Genomic DNA, 25566 nt, shown 5'->3' with positions numbered 1-25566 from the left:
TGTGCAATATGCCAAAACCTTCACCAATTCCCTGGCCCCTGCAGAGTAAGCCCCACCCCCATAGGATGGCATGCTTTCAGTTTGGCTCCCACTCATGATTCTAATTTCAGCTCCTTCCATCTATCCTTCCCCCAGTAATTTCATGCCACGATTTAGTTTCGTTTAGTCCCGATACATCTCACTCTTTGATATCTCTATGCATTCACATGAGCTGTCTTTTTCATCTGGAACACCTCTATCCTGTCCTTTCTGGTTTTGGGAAGCACTAATTCTACTTGAGACCTAGTTAAACTGTTACTCCTTCTCATGAACTCCCATCCCCCAGGGGTTCTTATTTCTGTAACTTTATTATAACTCCTATTTCATTGGATTTTAATTTTTTGTTCCTGGAATTTCCCCTCCGCTGGTGCCTTAGTTACCTCTGATGTCCTCTTTAGAGGTCGTCTATGTGAATTTTTTCTCTTGCAGCCTGTATCTGAAGGTAAGGTAATGAGAACAGTTATGACAGTTACTTGAGGAGCAATTTTGCCCTTTTGGTGAGATGGGAGGGAAGGAAATATGAGCAAAGATGAATCTGCAAAACATTGTCTTGTATTATTGTACTTCTAGTTAGGGCCTTAGAAGGTTACTTACAATTCAGGCCATTACGCCCATGTCATTAGTTACATGTGGCTATTGACTATTTGAAATGTGATTAGAGTGTCTGAGGAACTGGATTTTTAATCTTTTTAAATTTGACTTCATTTAGATTTAAATTTGAGTAAGCATATTGGCTTATTCTTGCCATATTGGACAGTGAAGGTATTTTGTACTTAGGAAAGTTTTCAGAGTTCATGCGTGGGTTCAAGGGTTATTTTAAGGAATCCTAGATTCAGGAAATAAATTGATCTCATTATCCTATGGCACCCCAAAACACAAAAACAAAATCCATTTGAGTTTACCAATTAATATTTTAATGTACATAAAATGTTAACTCACTTCTAGAAAATAATCTACTATGCTTGGATTCACAAAATATTATACAGTAAGGACCAAACTAGGGAAGAAATATTTGTTCATTCTAATAGAATTCATGTCTCTTTCTTTTCTCCTTCAGGATTGGTTAAAAATTGTTTGTTTTCTAAGCTAATGCTAGTAGATAATTACCTTTAGTTCCATGGAGAGTAACAACAAACAGGTAAATTCCAGTACCTGAAGGGTATTACCCAATAGTACAGGACTCCTATACTACAGGACTCCAAGGTGCAATTTAATAAAGCAGAGACTTAGTTGTAATCTTTAATTCCATTGGGGTACTACTATATTTGAACCTATGAAGCAATAATTTTCTAAATTGCACCCTAGTGGCCTAAATGTTAATTCAGCTTCCTGAGATTTCTAGCTTAAAGTCGAGGAGTTTGTTCTACACTATTAAATCTTGTTCTACAAATTTTATTTCCTTTAAACCTCTAGATTAAGAAATCACAGCTTTCAAAATGAAACTGCAAATTAATAGATGGAGGAGGAATCATCCATGAATTGACTGACTGAACTGCATACTTTTTTTTCAGATGCTAAGAATTCATTTTGATTCAGTTTCTAGCAAGCTTGAAGCAAAGTTTTGTGATCAATTTTGGTAATTAACTATCTCAGGAGTCTAGTTATATGTACTTTTTATTCATTTTAATTTCATTGGTCTATTTTAACTTTTATTGCTCTGTTTTATAATGTGTTTGGTTTTGTAAGCTATATCTAGTAGTTGCAAATTTCCTTGTTCCACACTTGGATATACAGAGAAAATGTATTTTTTTCTGTCTTTATTGACTAATAATATCCCATAGGAGTCCTACATTTGGTTGGGCTAAAGCAAATTTATTTAGCCCAATCCAGAAAATAGAATACTTCCTTAAGGTAAAAGTAGATTCTAAGGTTCTCATATTTGTAAGTTTCATATCTCCTCCATTTTCATCTTTTCCCAGAGGCTACTGGGTATATAGTGAGTGTGATTTATATGGCCCCCAAGGGGAGGTAATAGTTGTGAAGCCCTGGGATCCAGCTATATCTGCCCCTTCATAGGATGATAGCTGTGGAGGGACTAATAGAGTTGCTCTCTGGGTTGCAAATGTGCTGAGGTGTGACAGGTCGCATCTGGTAGAGATGGCCCTTCTCTCCCCTTGATTTTTACGAAGAGTGATTTTTTCCAAACCATACTCCTGTGGCCTCTTACCTTACTCCTCAGTCTCCTCCTGAGAGAGGGGTAGTGTGAACCTGGTTAGAAGGCAACAGGTTTCTTGATTGTTTGCGGAGAATCTATCCAAGGTCCTGAGTGTGGTTCCTATTCTTCTCAGTGAGACGCAATGGCTGGTCAGCCTTAAGGACTGACACTCCTCTTGGGTGTTCTGTCTCAAGTGTGGCCATGGGTTTGGATAGGGAATGACTTGGCACATTTGGCTCTCACACAAACTGCCTACTTTGATCCATATACACCACTAATGAATGATATTTTGACTTTCATCTTTACTCTTGTATTGTATTTCTAAAATTCTAGATCCTTGATTGGTGAAGGGTTTATATATTATTAATGTATCTAGGTGCCCCCAGATACTCCTGACATATGAGTGTCTTTAAGAACATAACAACATAAAAAACTGGACTTTTACATTGGAAAGACTTTTGGGGAGCCAGAAAGATTAATTCTTTCATTTTAATACTTTCTTCCCTTCTTTTTTCTGTTTTTCAGTTCTGGTTAAGATCCCATTTAGACTATTTGCCCAAACTTTGGCCAATTAAAAGACTGTACCACCTCTGTTGCATTTCTTCACAGTAACTTTCAGTAATTGGCCAAAGTTACTGAAGTTACTTTACGGAAAATAAAGTAAGCAGGGGATGAAAAGCATCCATCTTTGTCAAGGGCCTGACCTGGAACTGTGGGACTTGTTCCCTTGGCATTCTTCCATATACCTCTCTGCCAGTCTCTTGCCACCACCACATGCCAATTTTGTTTGTGAATTTTAGAGAATCAGATGGCAGCTTTACAGAAATAGAGGGAATTTTGTTAATGAACAAAATAAAATGAAGCACCTCCTATGAGGCAATCAATCTCAGTGTGGGTAGAGGAGAAAAAAGCCTGGTAAATTATTACAGATCCAAAGGCCAACAAAAGACAACATTATTAAACAAAACTTGTGTCTGAGATGCTTTACTCTTGGGGAATCAGACTGGTACTGAAACAGAGCAGGCAGCCTCAGGAATGCTCAAATTTATGAAAGCCAATAAAGCATAAACTTTGCATGTTTTTCTTGAAAGTCTGTAAAGTGGGGATGTTATAATGCCTCCCTGACAGAGTTGTTTCTGACATTGAATGAAATCAGGCGGTAAATAAGAATCACTTCAGCACGTATGACTCAGATGTGTATCTCAACAACATGACAAATTACTGCACATTATTTGTGTTTGATTGTTAATGCAGTGATTGAGACAATGATTATTATATCCAAAATGCCAAGAATTTGATGTATTTATAAAATCCTGCAGCACATTCTTTTGTAAAGCAAGTGATCCTTCTGTAATTTTAATAGACAATCCCCAATTTTTAATTTTTTTGTGGCTTAGGTAGTTTACTGCATTTCAGTTTTTTTTTTTTTAAATGGCATCTGTTTTCTTTTTTCTCTTTCCTGGGTGCAATGAGTGTGGATGTGATACATCCTTCAGGGTTTGAAGAAGCATAGGTGTTTTTAGAGAAATTTTACTATTACCAGGCTTTTTTCACTGAGAAGCAAACTCAGCTTAGCAAATCCTTGTTTGTTTTGCAATAGATGAAGAGAATGGTAGTGAAAAATGGACTGTCAGATTTGTACTGATTTGATGTGTCTTCCCAGCTAGCTGTGCTGAGCATTAATGAGCAGGGTGCAAAAATAGTTATTTCGAGGTACAATGTATGGTTGTTATAGAATAATATCATCACTTACATTCAGTCTCAGGCAAACTAAATCCTTGAGCTAAAACTGCATTCTGATTTTCTGAACAACTGTATATAATACCAAGAGTCACTATAGTTAGAATTCTGTAATGTAACATAGTAGAAGAAATGATGAATTACCCATTTCAAATCTGCTATCCCATTGCCATTTCATCAAATACATATATGAATAATTAGTCATCATAAATTCACTTCAGAGTATTTATTGAGCACCTATTTGGTGCTTGGGTCTGTGAAGGATATGAAAGCTTTCAACAAGGTTTTTGCCAAATGCAATGTAATTGATAGGAAAGGATACTCACAAGAAGAGTTAAGGAATTATATGAAAGTTTAAAGTGCCTAAGAAATTCATAGACACAATACTTTCATTAGGAGTTTAAAGGAAGTGGAGATTCCTGTGGGCCTGGGCAGTGAAAGAACACTCATTGCTAAGGATGGGTAAGGGAGGAGGGGTCAGGAGATGAGGATTAACTTCAGAGCAGGGCCACATCACAAAAGATAGGCAGCAGACATGGGGCTACTGCTCCATGAACTAATGAGCTTGGCTGGTGAAGACAGTCTGTGAGGCAGAGTCCTGATTGTGAGTTAATACTGAGCTGGAGAGTGGGTGACAACTTTACCAAGGTCTTGAAAGCCATATGGAGGGATTTGGCTTCCTTCTGGAGGCAGGTGTGAACTACTGGAGAATACCAATAGCTATCCAGATAGTGACTGTGGTTTTGGAACATGTCTGATTATGGGTGTTTGTGGGCAGTGCTGTTCCAGTTCTTCACTAGGAACAAGGGGTGGAATGCTTCATTGTAGAGAACAATTCTGGAAAAAATTCCTAGGAAATGCTCCTTCAGGCCTTGGAGTGAGGATGCTACTGTCTGGCAAAAGAGAGCCAGTAAAGTGGTTACCCACTATGGAGGGACTGCCTAATGTAAAGGCATTCCTCCCTAGATGACATTGTTTCTTTGCCAAGGAACAGGATATGCAGCTCAAAGTAAGGAGGCTCCAGTTTTTGTAGTTGAAACCTAACTTCTGTGGCCAGTTTCTCCACTGGCTCTTTCCCCTGAATTGCAATCATTTTGAGATTGCCTATCCTTAGCCCAAGTGAGAAAAAAGACACAGGATAAAAAGGGAGCCCTTCTTGGAAATCCATCTTGCAAATGGTTGCCAAGCCAATATGTTTTTAAAATACTCCTTTTATTATGTCACTTTTTGTTTATAAACTAAAAATAGATCATTAATTCCAACCTGTGCATTGTAAGTCTCTTTTAAGGTCAGAACCCACTTTGTCTGTCTATGTATCTATGTATCTATCTATGTATCTATCTATGTATCTATCTATCTATCTATCTATCTATCTATCTATCTATCTATCTATCTATCTATGTATCTATCATCATCTATCTTCCTCCACCTCATCATCTCCTTAGGTTCCCATCATTATAGATTTCTAGTCTTCATTTTAGTTAGATTAGTTCCACACTAACCAGAACTATGTCTATTCCCATAGACTTAATTGTTTCCCTGGCTTGGAAAGTGCCACATCTTTGGCTTTGATCCAAATCCTACCCATTCTTCAAAATCTATCTTAAGTCCCTCCTGTTTCATAGATTTTCCTGTCTCAACTTGAACCCTGAATGATCTCTGTATTCTCTGGACCATTAAAAGACTGAAAAACATAGAGCATAGAGTTTTAGAGGACCAACATATTATAATATTGAAGACTCTAGAACAAAATGAGTTACAGTCTTTATAATTGTATGTCTACTTCGATTTTTAAAAGATCAAGAACATTAACCTGCAGAGGTTCAGCCTCTTTTTAATGTATTTTAGTGGCAAGAAGATGCCAGCCCATTCCTTTGTGTTTCAGCAAGGTTTTTCTTGTCTTCCTGTTTGACTATAGAGGTGGGGTAGAGAACAGGCTAGGTGCCTTTACATTTAGTGATGTATCACAAATTTATTGAGCAGCAATTATTTTTTAGGTATGGTACTGAACACTAGAAATGCTAAGATTTTGAAAATGTCTTTTATTTCAAGGTGCTTATAATGTATTGTGAATGTGAGCTTGATCCATAATAGTTGATCAATAGATGTTTGTGGATGAAAGAAAGAGAGGCAAGAAAACCAACTATTATCACGGATTTTTAAGAATATGATCTCTTAGATCAGATTGCCTGACTTTGAATCTTGGTTCTGATACTAGGTATTTACTGAATATTACAACATAGGTTATTAGATTTGAATGAGAAAATGCCAATAAGATGCTTAGCATAGTGTTTGACACGTAGGTTCTCCGTACATGTAATGATAATGACAAAAATAAGTCTGATTCATTGGATAGAGGCATGGGCAGAATGCTGTGGGAACACGGAAGAGGGTCATTCTGCTCAGACCTATGTGCAGGGAGGTTGGGAGGGACCAGCCAGTGAAGTGGCATGTGAAGGATGGCTCAGAGCAGTCAGAGCTGTGTGCTCTTATAGGAAAATGTGAGTAGTGATTGAGCAAAACCAGTTGACCTTTAAAAAATTGGAAGATGGCACAAGTGTTCTTAAGCTTCGTTAGACATGTCATCAGGAAAGTGGCATTATTCTATGAATTTCAAGGCAAGTACTACCTTCTGAGACAATAATTGACTGAAATAGTTTACCATGTACTAGCTCTGTGTTCAGTGTGTTTTTTTTTTGTTTTTTTTTGTTTTTTTTTTTTGTGAAGAATGTCTGAAAATATCTATAAATAAGAAGGATATAGAACCAAGGAAAACACCTGGTAACATGTCAATTGCTCACCAGCACCTGTACTTCTAAGAGAGCATTAAATGCCGAGTCTGGTGGCTTTTGTCTATAGTGAGATCCTAGGCTTATTGGTAAAAAATATACTCACAAGATTAATGATAGAGGGCCAGATGGATGGTGTCTGCTTTTTAATAATCACATGTAAAGTTTTGCTGTTGCTTTTCCTTTCAGTCACTGGGAAAGAAGTTGTTATTTCTATATATTTCTGGGTAGTGTTTAATACTCTTTTTTCTGTATATCTCATTTGCTGAGTTTCAAGCAAAGTGCTTTTTTAAAAGACTGAAGAGCTTTATAGGTTTATCGCAAGGCTTTTGTTGGCCCCAAATGTATAATTATTATTTAGTCAAGGCATAGAGTGCTAGCTAGCCACATTAATGTATATCATATAAAATTGATACTCAAACTCTTTAAAAGTATCTCAGAATAATGTCCATAGTGTGATCTCAATTGTAGTTATGTATGCATACATACAAGTGAAGAAAAATCTTAGAGGAGTACACAATGGTGTTAGAAGTCAGTCATTCCAAGGACTATAATTAGGTAAAGACATGGGCTTTCATTTTCATAATTTATGTGCATTTTAATTATATTAGTAGAGTAGGCTATCTGCTGTAACAAGTATACCCAAATAGAGCTGATGGCTCAAAGAACATAGAGGTTTAGTTTTTCTTTGTGTAACAAACCCAAAGTAGTTCCTAGACACTGAGGAAGGGTACAAAGAAGCTCTGCCTCACACACAGTCATTCAGAGATCAATCTTCAACATGCAGCTTACAAGGTTGCCCTGGATACTGATGTCACATTCAGTCCCTGGGCATTGACACCAAGGTGGCAGAAGAAAAATGAGCATAGAAGATTAATCACTGGAGGTGTGTGGTATGGTGTATGTGGCACATGGCAAAAGTGTGTCTCTGTGTGTGGGGGTGTGTGTCGGTATGTGTGTGTCTAAAGGACAGGCTTGAAAATGGCACTTCTGCTCATATTCAATTTACTAGAACTCAGTTATGTGACCACATCTAATTGTAAGAGAGGCTGGGAAATGGAATCTAGCTGTATTCCCAGGAAGAAGAGGACAACAAAGGTTTTGGTGAACAGCTAAAAGTTTCTACCAGAGTCAGGTTTTGTAGTGCTCCCTTCTATCTACATAGAGAGCACACTTGCCGTCTTTCTTAAGGAAGATAACAAAAAGTTTCATCTAAATTCCATAGAAAATTCAAAGGCAAGGGTCCCTGGGTAATGCACAGTCTTCTTAATCATATCCAGATGTGGTCTCTAGTGGTTTGGTGACCTGCATATTAAAAAGATGCATTCTCTCTCCCCTTTCATCCCTCCACTGGCAACACACACACACACACACACACACACACACACACAAAATAGTGGTGGACCTGCAGCAAGAAAACCACAGTAAAAACTCCCATTCAGGAATGAGAAGAGTCACTGGTTCATGGCAATGATAGAACCAGCTGGTTGAGCTTTGTGAAGTCCCCCTTTCCTGATGGTAGGGAAAGTTCCTGAAATAAATCCTGATTCTGCCATCCTGGAGGAAATCCCGTGTCTACTGAATGACCCTGGTTCCCTGCTGTAGGTGCATCTTCCTTGTCCATTATCCTCCATGACCCTGCGTGAATTGAGAACCAGCAATGTACCCTCCTCAGGGGTTGCACGGTACTCTCATCTTGCTTTCTGCTGTGCCAATAACAGGGCCTGCCTAAGAATTCTTTAAAGGCTTGAATAGTTAAAGCCTTTTCAGTTTAGGCACAGGATTATTTGGCAATATCAGTTCCTTAAATATTTAGTTGCCTGGTAATCTTTTTGCTTTCAGTGAGTTCCATGTGAGTGTAACCGTACCTAAATTCTTTCCTAAGACACAATGCTTAAACCTTTTCTCTTTCCTCATTTCCCAACCCAGTGCCTCTCTCCCTCAGCTTACTGGTGGTTCTTTGTCAGCCATTTGAAACTACGGGCTTAGGTGGAAAGGAGACATATTTAATATGGTGCTTGCCATACTGTTAAATACCTCTGTTTAACTAATGGAAATTGATGGAGGCTTCAAGGCGTATTTTCAGTCTCATTTCCTATGATTTGTTGTTCAGTAGTGGTTAAATTTTTCAGTTCTGCAAAGCCTGATTTTCTGGACATTCTCCATTATCTTTCATTTCTGCTTGCAAATCAACCAATTCTTTCTTGAACTCATTTATTTCTTGTAAATCCTTCCTAAATGCAACAAGTAATAGTCAACATACTCTCCTAACATCTCTTTTCTGATCACTTACCCCATAGCTACAAGCATGGGAGGCACCTGGCTTGCCTTCCAAGACAGGTTTTACCAAATTCTTTGTCACCATATATCATGGGTCTCCAACTGTTGAGACTCTGTTAAGAGTTTCCCCACCCCATGCTACTTGGTCACTAAGCCATTGCCCCGTATGTTAGAGTTTTGTTATGGCACTATGCCACTTGAAGGCATATATTTCTGTATAATTAAAGAGGGTGAATTTCTATGACAAAAATACACTAGTCCATCAACAAATATTGGATAAAGAGAATGGGGATACATATATACACAATGGAATACTATGCAGCCATAAAAAGAAATTGTTACAGGAGTTATGAAGACATTATTTTAGGCAGATAGAGAGCAAAAGAGGTCCTTGGGAAGTTTTTATTTCTTTTAAAGCAGCTCCAGAAACGTTTCTTGTCTAGTAGGAAAGCCCCAGCTCTTAGAGCTGGGCAGGCAAGCTTTGATATGCAGATGCCGGGCCATTAGAAACTGGGTCCACCCAAACCTGGTGATTCCCGCTGTCTTCTTCTTGCCCTTGCCCCTAAGTGTGCCTGGCAACGTGGCCACCCCTACATATCCCCACGTGTGTAGAACATCATGGCACCCTGTATTTGCATATAAACAGGTCACAGTGGGAGGGCCCATTGCATATAAACAGGTCACAGTGGGAGTGACATTTCACGTGTCAGTTCTTGGCTACGTGAATGACACACCTGGTTAAACCAATCCTCTGGGCCCTATGGAAACCAGACACCGCCTCCTCCAGCATCCTAATATAAGCAGCCACTTTTCTACCGCACATGGGGTTTTATTTTGTTGGAATCCCCCCTCCCTCTGTCTGTGTACAGGCGACCTGTTTTCTTCTTCCTTCCTTCTTTCTTGCCTGTTAAACTTTTCCCTCCTTAAAACCACTCCACGTGTGCCCATGTCATTAATCCTATCAGCCAGACCCTAGTGTTCCTCCAGTCATCAGAGCCGTATCAGAATGAAGTCATGTCTTTTGAAGCAACATGGATGGAACTGAAGGTCATTATCTTAAGTGAAGCAAGCCAGACAGAGTCAAATATTGCATGTTCTTGTAACTGGGTACTAAAACAAGTGTACACATGGATGTAGAGAGTGGAGCTATAGACAGTGGAGACTCAGAAGGCTGAGATGGAGATGGATGATGAGAAATTACCTCATGGGTACAATGTACATTATTTGGGTGATAAATACCCTAAAATCCCTGACCTGACCGCTATCCAATCTATGCATGTAACAAAATTGCATTTGTACTCCATAAATGTTTATAAATAAAAAACTCTTAAGTTAGCTATTGTGTTATATACAAACACAATAGAATCTTCTTTCTTGTTTAGGTAAATAATCTAGGCTTGCTCCAGTTTAGCATGGGATGGGCTATGCTTGTCACGGTCATTCAGGAATCCAGGCTGATGGAGTCTCTGCCATCTTCAACATATAGCTTTCAAAATGATCCTTGGCATTGTCATCCAACAACAAAGGAGGTCAGTGAGACCAAAAAAATTGCCTGAGAAGTAGAAAAGGCTGATGCATGTCTTCCACCACTTTTGCTAACATCCTATTGCCTAAAACTTAGTCCCATGGCCTCAACCAAACTCAAGAGAGGCTGCAGATTTTGTTTAGGCCCTATGCCCAGGTAGAGGAGAACATGTATTTATATATATATATATAAAAAATATATTTATATTTTTATATAAAAATTTTAAATTTTTAGATTTTTAAATTTAATTTTAAAAATAAATTATTTAAAATAAAATTTTTAAATTTAAATTTTAAAATTTTATAAAAAATTATTTTATATTTTTATATATAAAATATATATTTTATTATATAAATATATATATTTGTATTATTATATATCCAGTTGAAGCTGGAGTGCATGATCTCGGCTCACTGTAACCTCTGCATCCTAGCTTCAGGTGATTCTCATGCTCAGCCTCCAGAGCAGCAGGGAATACAGGCGTGCACCACCACACCTGGCTAATTTTTTGTATTTTTACTAGGGACGGGGTTTTGCCATTTTGCTCAGGCTGGTCTTGAACCCTTGGGTTCAAGTGATCCACCCACCTTGGCCTTGCAAAGTGCTGGGATTATAGGCATAAGTCACTGCATCTAGCCACGAGAATGTAGATTTTAATCAGCAAGTGACAAATATTGTTTGAATTTTTAAAATCCTGTATTTCTGTAATAAAACCAAATAATTGTATTTGTTTTTCTTATCTTCTGTTTGAGCAACTTTGCTACTTGTAATTTATTCTAGAAAAACAATTTGACAAGTGAGCATTGATATGTGTGCAAGGGTGTACTGCAGAATTGTTTGTAAGAGAGGGAAAATTGGAAATAGCCTAAGTGATAAATTCTCAGGAACTGGCTACTAATGTACCCATTAGGACAATGATGTGAAGAACTGTACTCACTGATATTCAAATATGTTGATATCATATCAAGTGAGCAAAGGAGATCATCGAACAATATGTCTGGTGTGACTTTTATCTTACATATTTGTGTTATGCATTAAAGTTTTGGAAAATATCAATAATGGTGATTCATAGATGGTTATATTATGGGTAATTTTAGTTTCTTTTCTGTTTTTCTTTACAGTATTATTTATGTTTTATATAGTAAATGTAGATACTTTGGTAATTAAAAAGTCAATATTGTTGATACCACGAGTATCGACAGCGTATTTGCACGATTCTGCATCCTGTGTCCCAGTGTGGAGACCCTTTCCCTGTGTAGTCATAGCTGTTAGGAAAGTAGCTATTTAATTGGAATTTCCTGGGTTGCTCTATGTTTTGCTTATTCAGGTGTTCTCCAAAATTTTCCTCTGCACCCAACAGTAATATAGCTCTTTATAAAACACTTTCACATAACTTCATTTAATTCCTATAATAACCCAAATAAATAAGCAGTTACTCCTATTCAGAAAAATGAAGTGACTTTGCTATTGTCATACCTAGTGAGAGCTGGGACCAGGCCTTAGTTGAGCCCAGTTTTTCTTTGTGTGGACTTGGCTCACTCCACCCTGGTTGTTCTCAACTCTGGCAACATCTTCGTATCACTTGGGAAATTTACCAGTTCTTTGGTCTGTCCCCTGAATAAGTAAAGAAAAAATGTCTCTCTCTTTATCTATCTATCTATCTATCTATCTATCTATCTATCTATCTATCTATCTATCTATCTTCTATATCTATCTGTCTATCTATCTATCTATCATCTATCTATAGTTTATATATTGTCATTGTTGTTACTATTTTATTACTAGTTGTCTTTTTGATAGTTTTAAATGGTTTTCATATATTATCTCACACACACACACACATATATATATATATATATATATACTCCTTAAGTGATTCTAATACATAGTCAGCTTAAGGACATGTGTCCTATGCTAGGCTGACAAAGGGACTGAACTCTCAGGGGCCTGTGTCATGGGAGACGGGGACTTGTTCTTCTGCATCATTGCCAATCATTGGTGGAGGAGAAACACTGAGAGGTAAGGTAGGTGTGGTAGCCTGGCAGGGAAAAGGAGAGAATATTAAGTCTTGTGACTTGCAGCTAAGCAAAAGAGTAAAGAAAAAGAAAAAGTCAGGGTGCTCACTTAGGCCTGAGAGGAGGCACCAGCAGCTTAAGATTTCTTTCTGAAGATTCTGGACCAGCCCAAGGCAAATCTGTAGGAAAGAGATTCCTTTCTCCTTCCAGTGTCCTCCTTCCCTCTGCTGGTGCTTACACTTCCCTCCTCCACCGCTCCCCACACTCCCAATATCAGGTCATTGACATCAGGTCAGTCCCTTAATACTTCTGTCTTCCTTAGTCATCTTTTTTACTTCTATCTGAACTTGCTCTCAGGTAATTCACCAGGTGAAGATTCCACACACCAATTTATACTAAAGTACTATTGATTGATGATACCTTATTATTGTCTTCTTTCTCAAGAGTATTTGTAGATTAATAAGGCTTAATCAGAGAAATGACTTTAAGATCAGACATGAGGAAAGATACATACTTTTAAGGGATACTTTGGACAAGGAAGACATCATGGTGGCTCATTGTATTATATATGGCATGTTACCTTTTGTCCTTCAGCTCCCACTGGGTGGGGGGAGCTGTTCATTTATTTATTCATCACATATATAGTGAACTTTGTCTATAGATAGACATAGGGGCATAGGGGGACACAGCAATGAGCAAAATAGAAGAAAGTCCCCACCCCTATGGAGCTTACATTTTAGTGGAGAAAACAGGTAGTAAAGAAAAAAGCAAAATACATGGTATGTTATGTAGTGATAAAAGTGATGGAGAAAAATAAAGCAAATGAGGGGTATAGAATCAGAGGAGGCTAGCTGCACAGGCCTCAGTGAGCAGAGACAAGGAAGTAAAAGAGGATGCTATGTCAATATCTGGCAGGACAGCATTCAAGAAAGAGGGAACAGTAAGTGTAAAGACCCTGAGGTGGCAGTGTTTCAAATGTGTTTCATAAAGAGCAGGTGTCATCATGGCTGGACTAGAGTAAGTGAAAGGGGATGGAGTAGGAGGCTAGGTCAGAGATGATAGTGGGGTCAGATCATTAAGGGCCTGGAGGACGTTGTATAAGTGTTGACTTTTACCCTGGCTGGGACTAAGAGACATTGGAGGATATTGAGAAGTTGAGTATTGAATGAAGGGGCTCAGGTCAGATTTGGAGGGACCTATCAAGAGGCAATCACAGGGATCCTGCAATAGATGGTGACTTGGGCCAGGGTGATATAGAGGACATAGTGAGAAGTGATTGATTTCTGGATGTATTTTGAAGGTAGTAGCAACACTTCTAATGGAGTAGGTGTATAGTTTGAGGGTAAGTGAGGCATGAAGAATGACCAATAGCTTCTGGAAGGATGGAACTGACATAAGCCGAGATGGAGAAGACCGTGGCTAGTGTGGGTTTCAGAGCAAGGATGAAGAACTCATTTAACACTGTATTGAGTTTGGACTTGTGAAATTTGAGAGTCTGTTAGATATTGAGGGGAAAGCAATGAGGAAGCATTTGGATATAGGATATGTGAGCTTGGATTTCAGGGTGATATCTGGGCTGGAGATCTAAATTTGGGAAGGGTGCCTATGTCAAGAAATCCAGATAGATGCCAAATAGCAGAGTATGTAAGCACAGGCTCTGAAGCCAGATTGCCTGGGCTGTACTCTTGGCACATAATCTAAACTTTGAGTACTCAGTTGCCTCATCTGTAAAATGGAGAAAATAATTACAGTATCTAATTTAGGAGTTGCTGTGATAAATACGTTAGTAAATATATTTAAGTTATATAGGTAAAGGTCTGGCAACTGGGGAGTGCTGAAAATGTTAACTGTTTTCATTGTTGTTGCTATTTTATTACTAGTTGTCTTTTTGATAGTTTTAAATGCTTTTCATATATTATCTCATTTGATCCTCATTAGAAACTCATAAGGTAGATATTCCTTTTCTTATCACAAATGAGGAAACTAAGGCACAGAGAGGATAAATCACTTGCCCAAGAAGATCCAGTTAGGAAGTGGATCAAGGAATATTTGAGCCTACATCTATTTGCCCCCTAAGACTGGGCAATTAATCATTTTTATAAATAGTAAAATTTGGTCTTGTGTGCAGGTCAAGACATCAGAAGATTAGAGTTGTAGCTCATATAAATAGCCAAACTAGGAACTCAATGAGTTTAAACTCAATATAATTCTGTGAACAAAGCAACAGGATAATTCGAAATGTCAATGTGACATTCTGTTCCACAGTAAATTAATAAGATGTGACTGGAGGCCTTTCTCGTCAAGGCTGTAACAATCGCAAGCCATACTTTCTCTCCCCTTTAATCTCATGCTATGACAATAGGCAATCAGTGGAAACATCCTTCAAATATCAGCTGAGTCCTTTTCATACTCAAAGGTGGCATATTGGCAGCATCCACTTTTTTTCATTTCCGTTGGAAGATGTAGCTTTAAACACTATGATGTGATGAAATGAGCAATGTAAAAACAGAGGCAGTTTTCTATAATTAATTTGGTATTGATAGAAAACACTTTGATCCTCTTCTCATTTTTTTCATTGCTGAAATGATGGTCAGTTAGATGATCTGAGTGACTTTGAGGCATGGGTGAAAAGCTGGGAGGTCCTAGCAAGTATTTAAGCCATCTGATAAAGTCCATCGGGTCACCCTGGAGATTACTCCTCATGTTTCAGAATCCTTTAATTTTGGACATTTCTTTAGCTACAGATTCTTGGTTTCCAGTCTTGAACATGGCTTTGGGCACCTTCTCCATTTGATCTTGGTGCTACCTGCTGGATCCCACCTAGACCAGCCCAGTATCCCTGTTCTGTGGATTATGTTCAGAACCAGCTCCATACTAGCAACTTCCTGGTACTCATCTAGCAACTGGCACTTTGAAAATCTAAATTCTATTTCCTTAAGGTGACTAAGGAGAGAGAACATCCCCATGGGTGAGATTTGTTGCGACTTGTTGCCGTAATTCTTCTATTAAGAGAGATGAGAGGCCTCTTAGCCAAAACTACAAGGAAACTGAAACTGCCATTTCCACCTGGCAAGTGTCTTTATTATTTACAGTATGGACCTTTCTATACTCAGGGTGAAGTTTCAGCCTTTTCTTTTCCTGAAAGGTGAGGTTGAGAGGGCACCTTTAGCCCAGGCATGTGTGCAGACATGTCCTCAGAGCACATGAACACATGAAAGACCAGAACTCATTGAAATGTGGCATGGAAAATGCTCACTGTTCAAACTGGAAACCTGGATCCATCTATCTGTAATTCTCTATTTGTTTTATTATTCACATCAAAACCATCAGTGGCCATCACCATCTCTTTCTCTAAAAATATGTCTTTTATCTGCCCACTTTTCTCCATCTCTTCTGCCTGCTACCCTAGTCTGTGTCTCCATTATCTCTTATTGGCTGTCCTGTAGTAACCTCCTAGGTGGTGTTTCTACTTCCACTTGTGTGTTCCTACACATTATTTTCCTCAGGGCAGTTAAAGTAAACTTGCAAATCATAGACCAGATCATCTTACTCCTCTGCTTTAAAAGCACTGGCTTCCCAAAAGATCCTATATGATCTGGTGCCAGCCTATTCCACTAACATCACCTAGTCCCACTCTCCCCTCGGTCACCAGGCTGAACCACAGGACTTTGTTCATGGAATAGGACAAGCTTGTTTCAACCCCAAGGCCTTTGTAGCTCCTATTTTTTCTGCCAAAAAGTTCTTTGCTGGGGTCTTCCTAGCTTGGAAGAACCTTCTTAGTTGAGAGGTTATTGCCTGTTTATTCTATCTAAAGTAGTCCTTTTCTGCCCCTTCATCATGTCTGTTTATAGAACAAGTACTTATTGGATGCCTGCTATGTTTCAGATACTGGGAATAACTCAGTAAACAAGACCAACATAAATTCCTGCCTTCGTGTGCTTTACATTCTAGTGTCCCATCAGGATGTTTAAATTTCTTCATAGCACTGACCTCTATTTGAGTTATATATTGGTTTGCTTGTTTTAGTCTTTCTCTCTATAGCCTACCCTGGGACAGACTGGGAAGAATAAATCAGTTTTGGTTTTGCAGCATGTCCATGGTAATCTGTCTCAGGAGGCAGACATTGGAAGAATCTGTAGACATAAAGAATCAGAGTGGGAAGAGTTTATTGTCCTTTTTTGTTACTTCCTCCTTTGCTTAGAAGAACATTTTGAGCATGAGTATGCTTACACATAGTCTAAGATGATACTTGTCAAATATAGTTCATAGATGGCATCATTAATACAATTTAGAAACAATAGTGCCCCTACCCCTTTGTCTACTGACTGTTGAATTTTGCTCCATAGGATACAATTTTCAGATACTGTCTTTCTCTGTATTGTGGTTTGTGTATAACAATTACCTGGTAATTCAGATTTTGAAGCCCTGCCTCTAAAGAGTCTGATTATTAGGTCTAAGGTAGAACCCAGGAGCCTGTCTGCATTTTTAAGAAGTACTCCAGGTGACTCCATAGTCGGTTTGTGGACTGTAATCTGTAAAATACTTTGTAGAGCATAGCCTGATACTGTAAACAAGGACTTTCTATGGTCCTGTGTGCCAGAGAATGTGCATTTGTAGAATCTCCTAAATTTAGGTGACTGTGTGACGAGGTTTGCCTGGGATGGTCCTGGTGTCTGTTCATTTTCCCAGCGTAATTATTAATAATGACCATTCTAACTATCAAAAGTGTCACAAGTTGAATGGTACATTTAATGGTAACTCTGTATGTATGGAACTCTCACCCAAGAGGTTATTGTAAGAAGCTTCCTTGTTGGTGATAAAAAGGTAGGCTTATCTGAAACGGATAAAGGGGGAATCTGTCCACCTGGTCTAGGTCTTCTATCATGGAATTTTTGAACTATATCCAGACTATGAAAGAGCAGTTCCTTACATTCTAGGGATTCCAGTTCCTGCTTCCTCCTTATCTGATATTCCTCCTTGTCTGATATTCCTCCTTGTCTGATATTCCTCCTTTTGTGATATTCCTCTGCCAGACTTACCATGGAAAGTCACATTTTTGCCTATGTGCTGTCCAATACTGTAGCCAACAGGAGTATATGTCTATTTAAATGAAAATTTATACGAATTGACATAAAATGAAATTTAAAATTCAGTTTTTTAGTTTTGCCATATTTCAAATGCTCACTAATCACAGGTGGCTAATGGCCGATGTTATGGACAGTGAGTTATAGAAAATCTCATCATCATAGGAAGTTTCTGTTGGACAGCACTAGCCTAATTTGTGTTTCCGTGTTTTTTACCCACTCAGATTTGTATCCAGTATTTTTTGCAGTTATGACTTGGGAGAAATCAGAAAAATAATGCTTTTAGAAGTTATATTACAGATTGTCTAATACAATCTCTTAATATCATTTATATTTAAGTGTATTAAGTAACCCTAGCTAATTGCTTGCTATCAAATTATCCATCTGCAAAATGGGATCACAACAGCTCTTCCTCAGAGTGACACTGAGGCAGCTTTCCAGCACATGCAGATGCCAGCTACTGAGCAAATAGCATCTCATGTCATTAAATGGTACACTGGCTTTGACATGTTGCTATAAACTCCTTATCATAATTCGTTATGAATGTGTTAGGGAAATTGACTTAAAGCAGCTATATCAAAATAGCCATGAGTATGTTTGAGTCCAAAGATGAATTACACATTCTATTTCATTATCTCGTTAACAGTAGGTTCCCTTAATGAGATGCTTTCTATTTCAGATGGTGGTGTAACATGGCTAGTACTTGAAAACTTTGAGGAGTCCTTAAGTGATGCTGTTTGCAGCCCTTCAGTCCTGTTCGACACCTCCAAAGGAAATGGTAAACCCTGTTGCTGTCTGTCCATTTGGTTTGATGTGACTGATGCTTTGGCCTTCTTCCAAAAAAAGATTTTTTAGTTCAATACTCTTCCCTCCATGGAGCACCTTCTCTATAGGATGGTGGATCCATTCCTCTGGGAGAATGCTTTGAGATATGTGTGTTGTGCATGAAAGACAATACATGAAACACTTGTTTGATCACTGGTTTGGACTTCACTTTCATTTTGGTGGATGTGTGAAGAGAAGGGCTTGGGCAAATGCCTATAGGCAGGAGAATAATAATAAATGTGTTCTGATTATGAACTCATGTATTATGTACCTACTATACCCAGCGGCACATTTGCTTTCAAGAATCCTACAGGAAAATTATAATTTTCTCCTTGTATGGGTGAAGAAACAGGCTCAGAGAGAGAAAGTAAATATCTCTGGCTGTACAAAAGGGATTCAGGATTCTTACCTGAGTTGTTTGGCTTCAGAGCCCCCATTCTGTCTACTATATTATTCTACTTTACTTGTACAGTAAAATGCATTTAGATCTATTTTCTTATTTGATACTACATTCTGTTAGGTGGAATGGCAGGTATCAATATCCCTGTTGCTTAGATAGATCCTCCATCCAAGTGGAGCAGTGAGTTGCCCGAGGTCAAACAGCAAGTATGAATGTCTGAGGCTCCTATATACACTTAGCCTGATAGATAGGGAAACCGTCAAAACACCAAAATAAATAGGAAATATTGCTGGAAGCTGGTAGCATTCTGTCCCTAAGCCATGATTTGGAATGCAGCAGAAACTCTTGTCAAGCCAGCACACTTTGTGTAATGAAACATTTGTCCTGTATGTTTCAATGGGATCTCGGGAGCTCTTCTACTTCTGTGTCACAGAATGGCATTTCGTAGGACTTTCTGGAAAAATAGAAGAGTGTTTAAACACCAAATAGCATCTGAGAGGGATCCAGAGACCAGTGATTAAAGACACATGCTAAAGGCCCTGGGAATGCTGATTTCAGGAATTCTGGGATGCAAAATGAGTGTCAAAATTGAGGCATAAATCTTTGCTGGCTCGCCGAGAGGAAGTTACTTCTACTCAGCTGTGTAAACAACCATGTTGGAAATGTCAGAAGAAATGAAATCCTTTTTTGGAGAGGGACTATTAAAAAGACAGTACTAATAGTAAAATTAGAAATGCATTAGCTTTGTTGTACGAGATCTGTGACAGCATCAATTTTTGGCACCAGAGTAGTCTCTTATGCACATAGGGATAGAACAGTTGACAGGTTTATGATCTTCCCCCATAAAATGGTTATTGCCTCTTGATTCCTCTACCTATATATCACACAGTTCATAAATTGATTTACAAATCTCATAATATCAAATGTCTGTTCTGATCAGCCCATCAGCCTTTTTAATATTTATATAATTTTCTTTGAAAGATCTTGGTTAAATTATTTCCTGGTTTTGGAGCTGGGGTAGTGATGGTGTAGGGTGACTCAGAGAAGCCTGTGGAGACTGACTGACAGATGTAGTGGCCACTGAGAAAAACAATTGGGTTATACTCGAGAGATGCACTATGATGAAATGTAACACTGTCACTTGTTTGATCTTTACAGTTTTTGGGAAAGCTATTGAATGCTGTACCAAAAGTATGACCGTGGTGATATTTGGATTGCAGGGGCCTATGAAGTGGGAACTTGTACTCATCAAAGGCAAAACAATTTAAAAGGGTATTACCTATGTCAAGTCTCATGTAACCAGCTTGCTGTGTATTTCACATCATGATGCAAAAAATCATATAAGGCATATGTAGGAAGTCAGGCCAGAGGAGGTAGTCAGGGATGTTTAATGTAGAACATTTTGAAGCCAAAGTTTTGGAATTCTGTTTCAGACACCTTTCTTGTACTGTTCATGTATTCCATCATTCATTCATTCATTCGTTCATAACTTTATAATGGGAGGGGCTACATTATTAGTTTTTTTTTTTTAGACGGAGTCTTGCTCTGTCACCTAGGCTGGAGTGCAATCGCACAATCTTGGCTCACTCACTGCAGCCTCTGCCTCCCAGGTTCAAGTGATTCTCCTGCCTCAGCCTCCCAAGTAACTGGGTTTACAGGCACCCACCAATATGCCCAGCTTACTTTTGTATTTTTAATAGAGATGGGGTTTCATCATGTAGGTCAGGCTGGTCTCTAACTCCTGAGCTCAGGTGATCTACCTGTCTTGGCCTCCCAAACTGCTGGGATTACAGGCATGAGCCACCGTGCCCATCTTGCATTATTAATTTTTTAGGGCAAATAGATATCATTTGACAGGAATACATCAATATGAAATATTCAGCATCCTATCTACTTATAGTAGCAGGAAATGCAGTTTTTCCTCTGAGAATTCTCTTCTTGTAATAAGTACAAGAACCTCAGGATGCTAAGTTAATCCAGATGGTCAGTCCAGGTTCAGTCTTTCTGACCACAGGCCTGTTCTCTACTGTGCATGCAACTGCTGCCTAGTGCTTCATAGAAAGGCTGACTACCGCAGGGGTCAGTCCACAGGGCTTGAGGGAAGACTGACTTGTGGCAGAATGTGAAAAGGATTGGAAGAAAAATCAGTCCAAAGTAATACTCAGGTACAGGTGCGTAATGCCAGCCTTGACTCAGGAGAACGGTTTCTCTAGCCAGACTTTTCAATTAGCTCGACACATTGTCTGAGACTTGTAAGTACATATGTTGCTCAAATATGTGGTTTGGAGATGGTCTGAGCTCAGCCTTTTGGCAAATCCAAAAACAATGTCTTGGCACAGATTTATGGTGATTTTTATCTCAAGAGTCTTGTTAGATATTTCCTGCTAATAGGCCTCAATCAGGGACACCCTAGGTCTTCCCCCACGTTTTGATTCTTGAATACTTTTGCAGCTTAGAGGGAAGAGATCAATCTTGATACTACCTCTCAGAGACCCTTTCTGCTCTTATGCACATTTTCATCCCTTCTTGCAAACTTCAGGCTTCACATTTCAGTTAGTATAGGGGAAAGGTGAAATGCTATCCATCAACAGAGCTGGATTCTACCCTCCCTTCAAAATAAAGGGCAGAGGGGTCCTGCTTTGCTAGTCACTCACCTACATCTACTGTGTGCCTGAGGTTCTGTTAGGGCCCCATTGTTGGCAAACTAAATAATGTTTTATTGGAACATGGCCAAGCCTATTCCTTTACTATTGTATATAACTGCTTTCACCCTACAGTGGCAGAGGTAAGTAGTTGCTATGAAGCCCATGTGTGACCTGCAAAGCCTAAAATATTTACTATTTGGCATTTTGCAGAAAAAAGCTTGGATACCTGTGTTAGGGACTGGGCATTCAGAAATGAAAACACATTACTGTGCTCACGGGGGAGCCAGCATCCTGAGAGTTATAATGGAGTGAAGAACCCAGAGCGCTTGTAAGATACAGCATAGAGTGTTACCTCTGCCTCGGGCCTGGGAAAGGTTCCCCAAGGAGGCCACATTTAATCTGGGTCTTGAATTTAGACTTAGCTTTCAACATGTGGAAAAACGTGAGGCATGCAACAGCATCCAGGTGGTGAGAATGCTTTGTGCAATGGCAGGAATCATTATACTGTTCTGGGGAAACTCAGGGTGGCTGGAATGTAGGTGTGGAGGGTGATGAAGCTGGAGGTGAGCTGCAGGTTGATCAGCACACTTGGCTAGTACTAGCAGAGAGCCTGGGAAGCTGCACATGGGCTTTTGATGGGTTCTGGCAAGTGGAGGAGGAATTTCAGCAAAGTCACATTGGATCCATCCTTTGGAAAGATTGCCACTTCTGCTGGATTGCAAAGGAGCAAGACTAGAGCCAGGGAAACATTAAAAGACCTGCTTAGGCCAGGCATGGTGGCTCACACCTGTAATCCCAGCACTTTGGGAGGCCGAGGCGGGTGGATCACTTGATGTCAGGAGTTCGAGACTAGCCTGGCCAACATGGTGAAATCCCATCTCTACTAAAAATACAAAAGTGAGCTTGGCGTGGTAGAGGGTGCCTGTAATCCCAGCTATTTGGGAGGCTGAGGCAGGAGAATTGCTTGAACCTGGGAGGTGGAGTATGCAGTGAGCCAAGATTGCACCATTGCGCTCCAGCCTGGGTGACAGGAGTGAAACTCAGTCTCAAAAAGAAAAAAAAGATCTACTTAAAATGTACACATTCTCTGTTGTTCAAAGGCAGCTCAGTTGTCTGTCTCCTTCAAATAAGTTATCTATTACACTGGTACTATGTCCTGGTTGTGAATACTTTAATGCCAGGTGTGACGGTTAATTTTATGTGTCAACTTGACTGGGACATAGGGTGCCCAGATTAAATATTATTTCTTGGTATGTCTGTGAGAGTGTTTTCAGGTGAGATTAGCATTTGAACCAGTGGGCTAAGGAAAGCAATTGGCCCTCCCCAGTGTAGGTGGGCATGATCCAATCCATTGAGGGCCTGAATAGAGCAAAAAGTCAGAGGAATGGGGAATTTACTCTCTCTGCCTGACTACTTGAGCTGGAACATCAGCCTTCTTTAACTGGAACTTACATCATAAGCTCTCTGGTTCTCAGAACTATACCACTGGCTTCCTGGGTTTTCAGATAATGGGACTTCTCAGCCTCCATAATCACGTGAGCCAATTCCTTATAATAAATTACATATCTATGTATCTCATTAGTTCTGTTTCTCTGGAGAACCCCAACTAATACACCAGGTTTGTTTGCATTCAATGCAAGGACCCTCAAAAGCACTATTCTAATGGGTCTTTCTATTGAATTAAATCTTAGCAAAGAGCCATCTCCATGAAGCTATCTCCTTCCTTTCCAAGCCATATTGCATACATTCCTATTTTATATTTATTTTATTTTGCTCTGATTATGATTACTTACACCTTTGCTTACCACAATGCCAGGTGCATAGGAGGTACTCAGGTTTATATTTGATGATTGGAAGAATGACAGAATGTGGCTAAGCACTCTCTTGGTGGTCTGCAGAGCCAAACTGGGTAATAGGAGAGTCTGAACAGACTGTCAAATGTGCCTCAAGGGGTAGGAGCTCTCATTGAACAAGGGTTAAGTGAAGTACAGAAATTATCTCATTCTTAGTTCTCTCCTTTGAGTTCCCTTACCCTGTCCCCCAACCACCACCACCACAAAAAGGTACTGAGGAAAGTCTGCTTGACTATGTGGGACTCATTAAAAGTCATTTGCAATTTGATTGACATACTCTGGTTGGATTCCGTTTCTTTCTCTTTTTATTTTGGAAGATCTGCATCTTATTTTTGTGCTACCCGCAAGTTTCTCATGTTCACTTGCATGGACATCTGTGTGGTAGGCATCTGTTCTGAAGTTGTGGTTGGAGGGATGCAGTTGGAAAGTTGTGTGGATGGAGGGCATGGGTTTCAAGAATTATGCTTAGCTTCAGCTGGTACACACAAAAGTAGTCCTATGGTAGGGTAGGTAGAACATGAAGCACCTTCATCTTGGTTGGCAAATAACTGCTGCCTCTCTCAAGTGTTTCTGCCATTCAGACTGCCTTTTCCACTCATCCCTGGAATTTCCTTGATATGCCTGCATTCTGTCATCTAAATGGTTAATGATTAGCAGGTTTGTCTGAAGGACATCCCTGAACAACTCTGCTCCAGTGATCTATTTGATTGGTTGGTACCTGAGCCACTCTGCATATCCCCAAAGTCCTGGCTTTGGGACTGTGTTAGTCAGGGATCTTCAGAGAGACAGAACATATAGGATAGATATAGTGTTGGCCCTCCATTTTCATATATTCATGGACTTTGTGTTTGTGGATTCAAACAACCACAGATAAAAATTATTTGGGAAAACAATAAAAAATGGTGCAGATAGAAAAGAATACATTATAATAACGATTTCCACAGCATTTACGTTGTATTAGGTATTATAAGTAAAGATGATACAAAGTATAGGAAAGGATCTGCATATATGCAAATGCTACCCCATTTTATATAAGAGACTTGAGCTTGGTATCTGTGTGTGGGAGGAGGTTGTCCTGGAACAAATCCTTTATGGATACTCAGAGATGACTGTATAGATAAATGAGAGGACTTTACTGGGGGAATTGGCCCATGTGAATATGGAGGTTGAGAAGTCCATGAAAGGCTTTCTGCAAGCTGGAGACTCTGGGATGCCAGTAGGTAGCATGACTCAGTGCAAATCTGAAGGCCTGAGAACCTGGGGGCTGCTGGTATAAGTCTTGAAGTCCAAAGGCTGGAGAGCTTATATCCAAGCGTAGGAGAAGAGAGATGTAGCTCAGCCTCAGGAGAGGGAGAAATGGCTGGGGGGGGGGGGGTGCATGGGGGGTGGGGGAGAGAGAGAAAGAGAGAGAGCGAGAGAGAAATTCATCTTTCCTCTTTGTTTTATCAAGGACCTCTGCTAATGAGTTGGTGCCTGCCCCCACTGAGGGTGGATATTCCCCCAACTTAGTCTACTCAGACTCAAATGCTAGTCTCCTTGGGAAACACCCTCACAGATGCACCCAAACTAATACTTTACCAAATTTCTAGGTATTTCTAATCCATTCAAGTTGACATTTAAAATTAACCATCAAAGGGCATTTCCATCAATGCCTTCCAGGACCACAGAATTCTTTAACTTGTTTTCAGCCACTACTCAGCCTTAGGCTCAGTTCTGGAGTAGGATGGTACCACTGGGGAACTGCCTTTGTGCCTAACAGCCAGGCTGCCTGGCTCCTGTCCACTGGCTTCTGTTCATGAATTTCATCTACATCAGAACGAGCTCAGACCTTAGGGGAACTAGAACCCATAGCAAAGGTGCTGACACTCTGAAAAGCAAATGTCACCTGTGCCAGATCCCAGGGACAGTCGTGATCCGTGTAGCAGAGGGTACTCAATTCCGGAGACACCCTTGTGTTTTTGCTCATAGAAACTGCAGCATCTGTGGGCTTTTAAATCTGAGAGGCTTGGAAAGACAGGGAGAATGGAGATGAGGTGGGTAGCAGAAATAGTGGATATTGCAACAACAGCTAGATGCTGCAGGCTTCTTTGCACATTGAGTACTTCTGAAATTTGAAGGAGGCTGTGGGGATGGATGGAGCTATGAAGAATGGGCAGATTTGTCTGTTTAATGAGACACATCTTTGAAAATTTGCACAACCCCCATTCATAATGGAC

At 39.6% G+C, this 25566-nt stretch overlaps 1 protein-coding gene across 2 annotated transcripts in view; it reads left to right on the top strand.

Annotated features, from left to right (window-relative positions):
• The window catches only part of LOC105471577 (succinyl-CoA:3-ketoacid coenzyme A transferase 1, mitochondrial-like), a 148841-nt gene that overhangs the window by 21448 nt on the left and 101827 nt on the right, over positions 1 to 25566 (top strand). Inside the window, exon 2 of one of the 2 annotated variants that reach the window (XM_011724127.3) lies at positions 18307 to 18405. In XM_011724127.3, coding sequence (XP_011722429.2) covers positions 18307 to 18405 — 99 coding nt within the window. Of the gene's footprint in view, positions 1 to 18306; positions 18498 to 25566 lie in introns of those variants that run through there. The other variant, XM_071074865.1, reaches the window with a different exon arrangement.

The sequence above is a fragment of the Macaca nemestrina genome, chromosome 12 (assembly GCF_043159975.1).
Source record: "Macaca nemestrina isolate mMacNem1 chromosome 12, mMacNem.hap1, whole genome shotgun sequence".
Classification (NCBI taxonomy): domain Eukaryota; kingdom Metazoa; phylum Chordata; class Mammalia; order Primates; family Cercopithecidae; genus Macaca; species Macaca nemestrina.
Note: the sequence above shows the minus strand (reverse complement) of the source record. Positions and strands in the feature narration are given on the sequence as shown.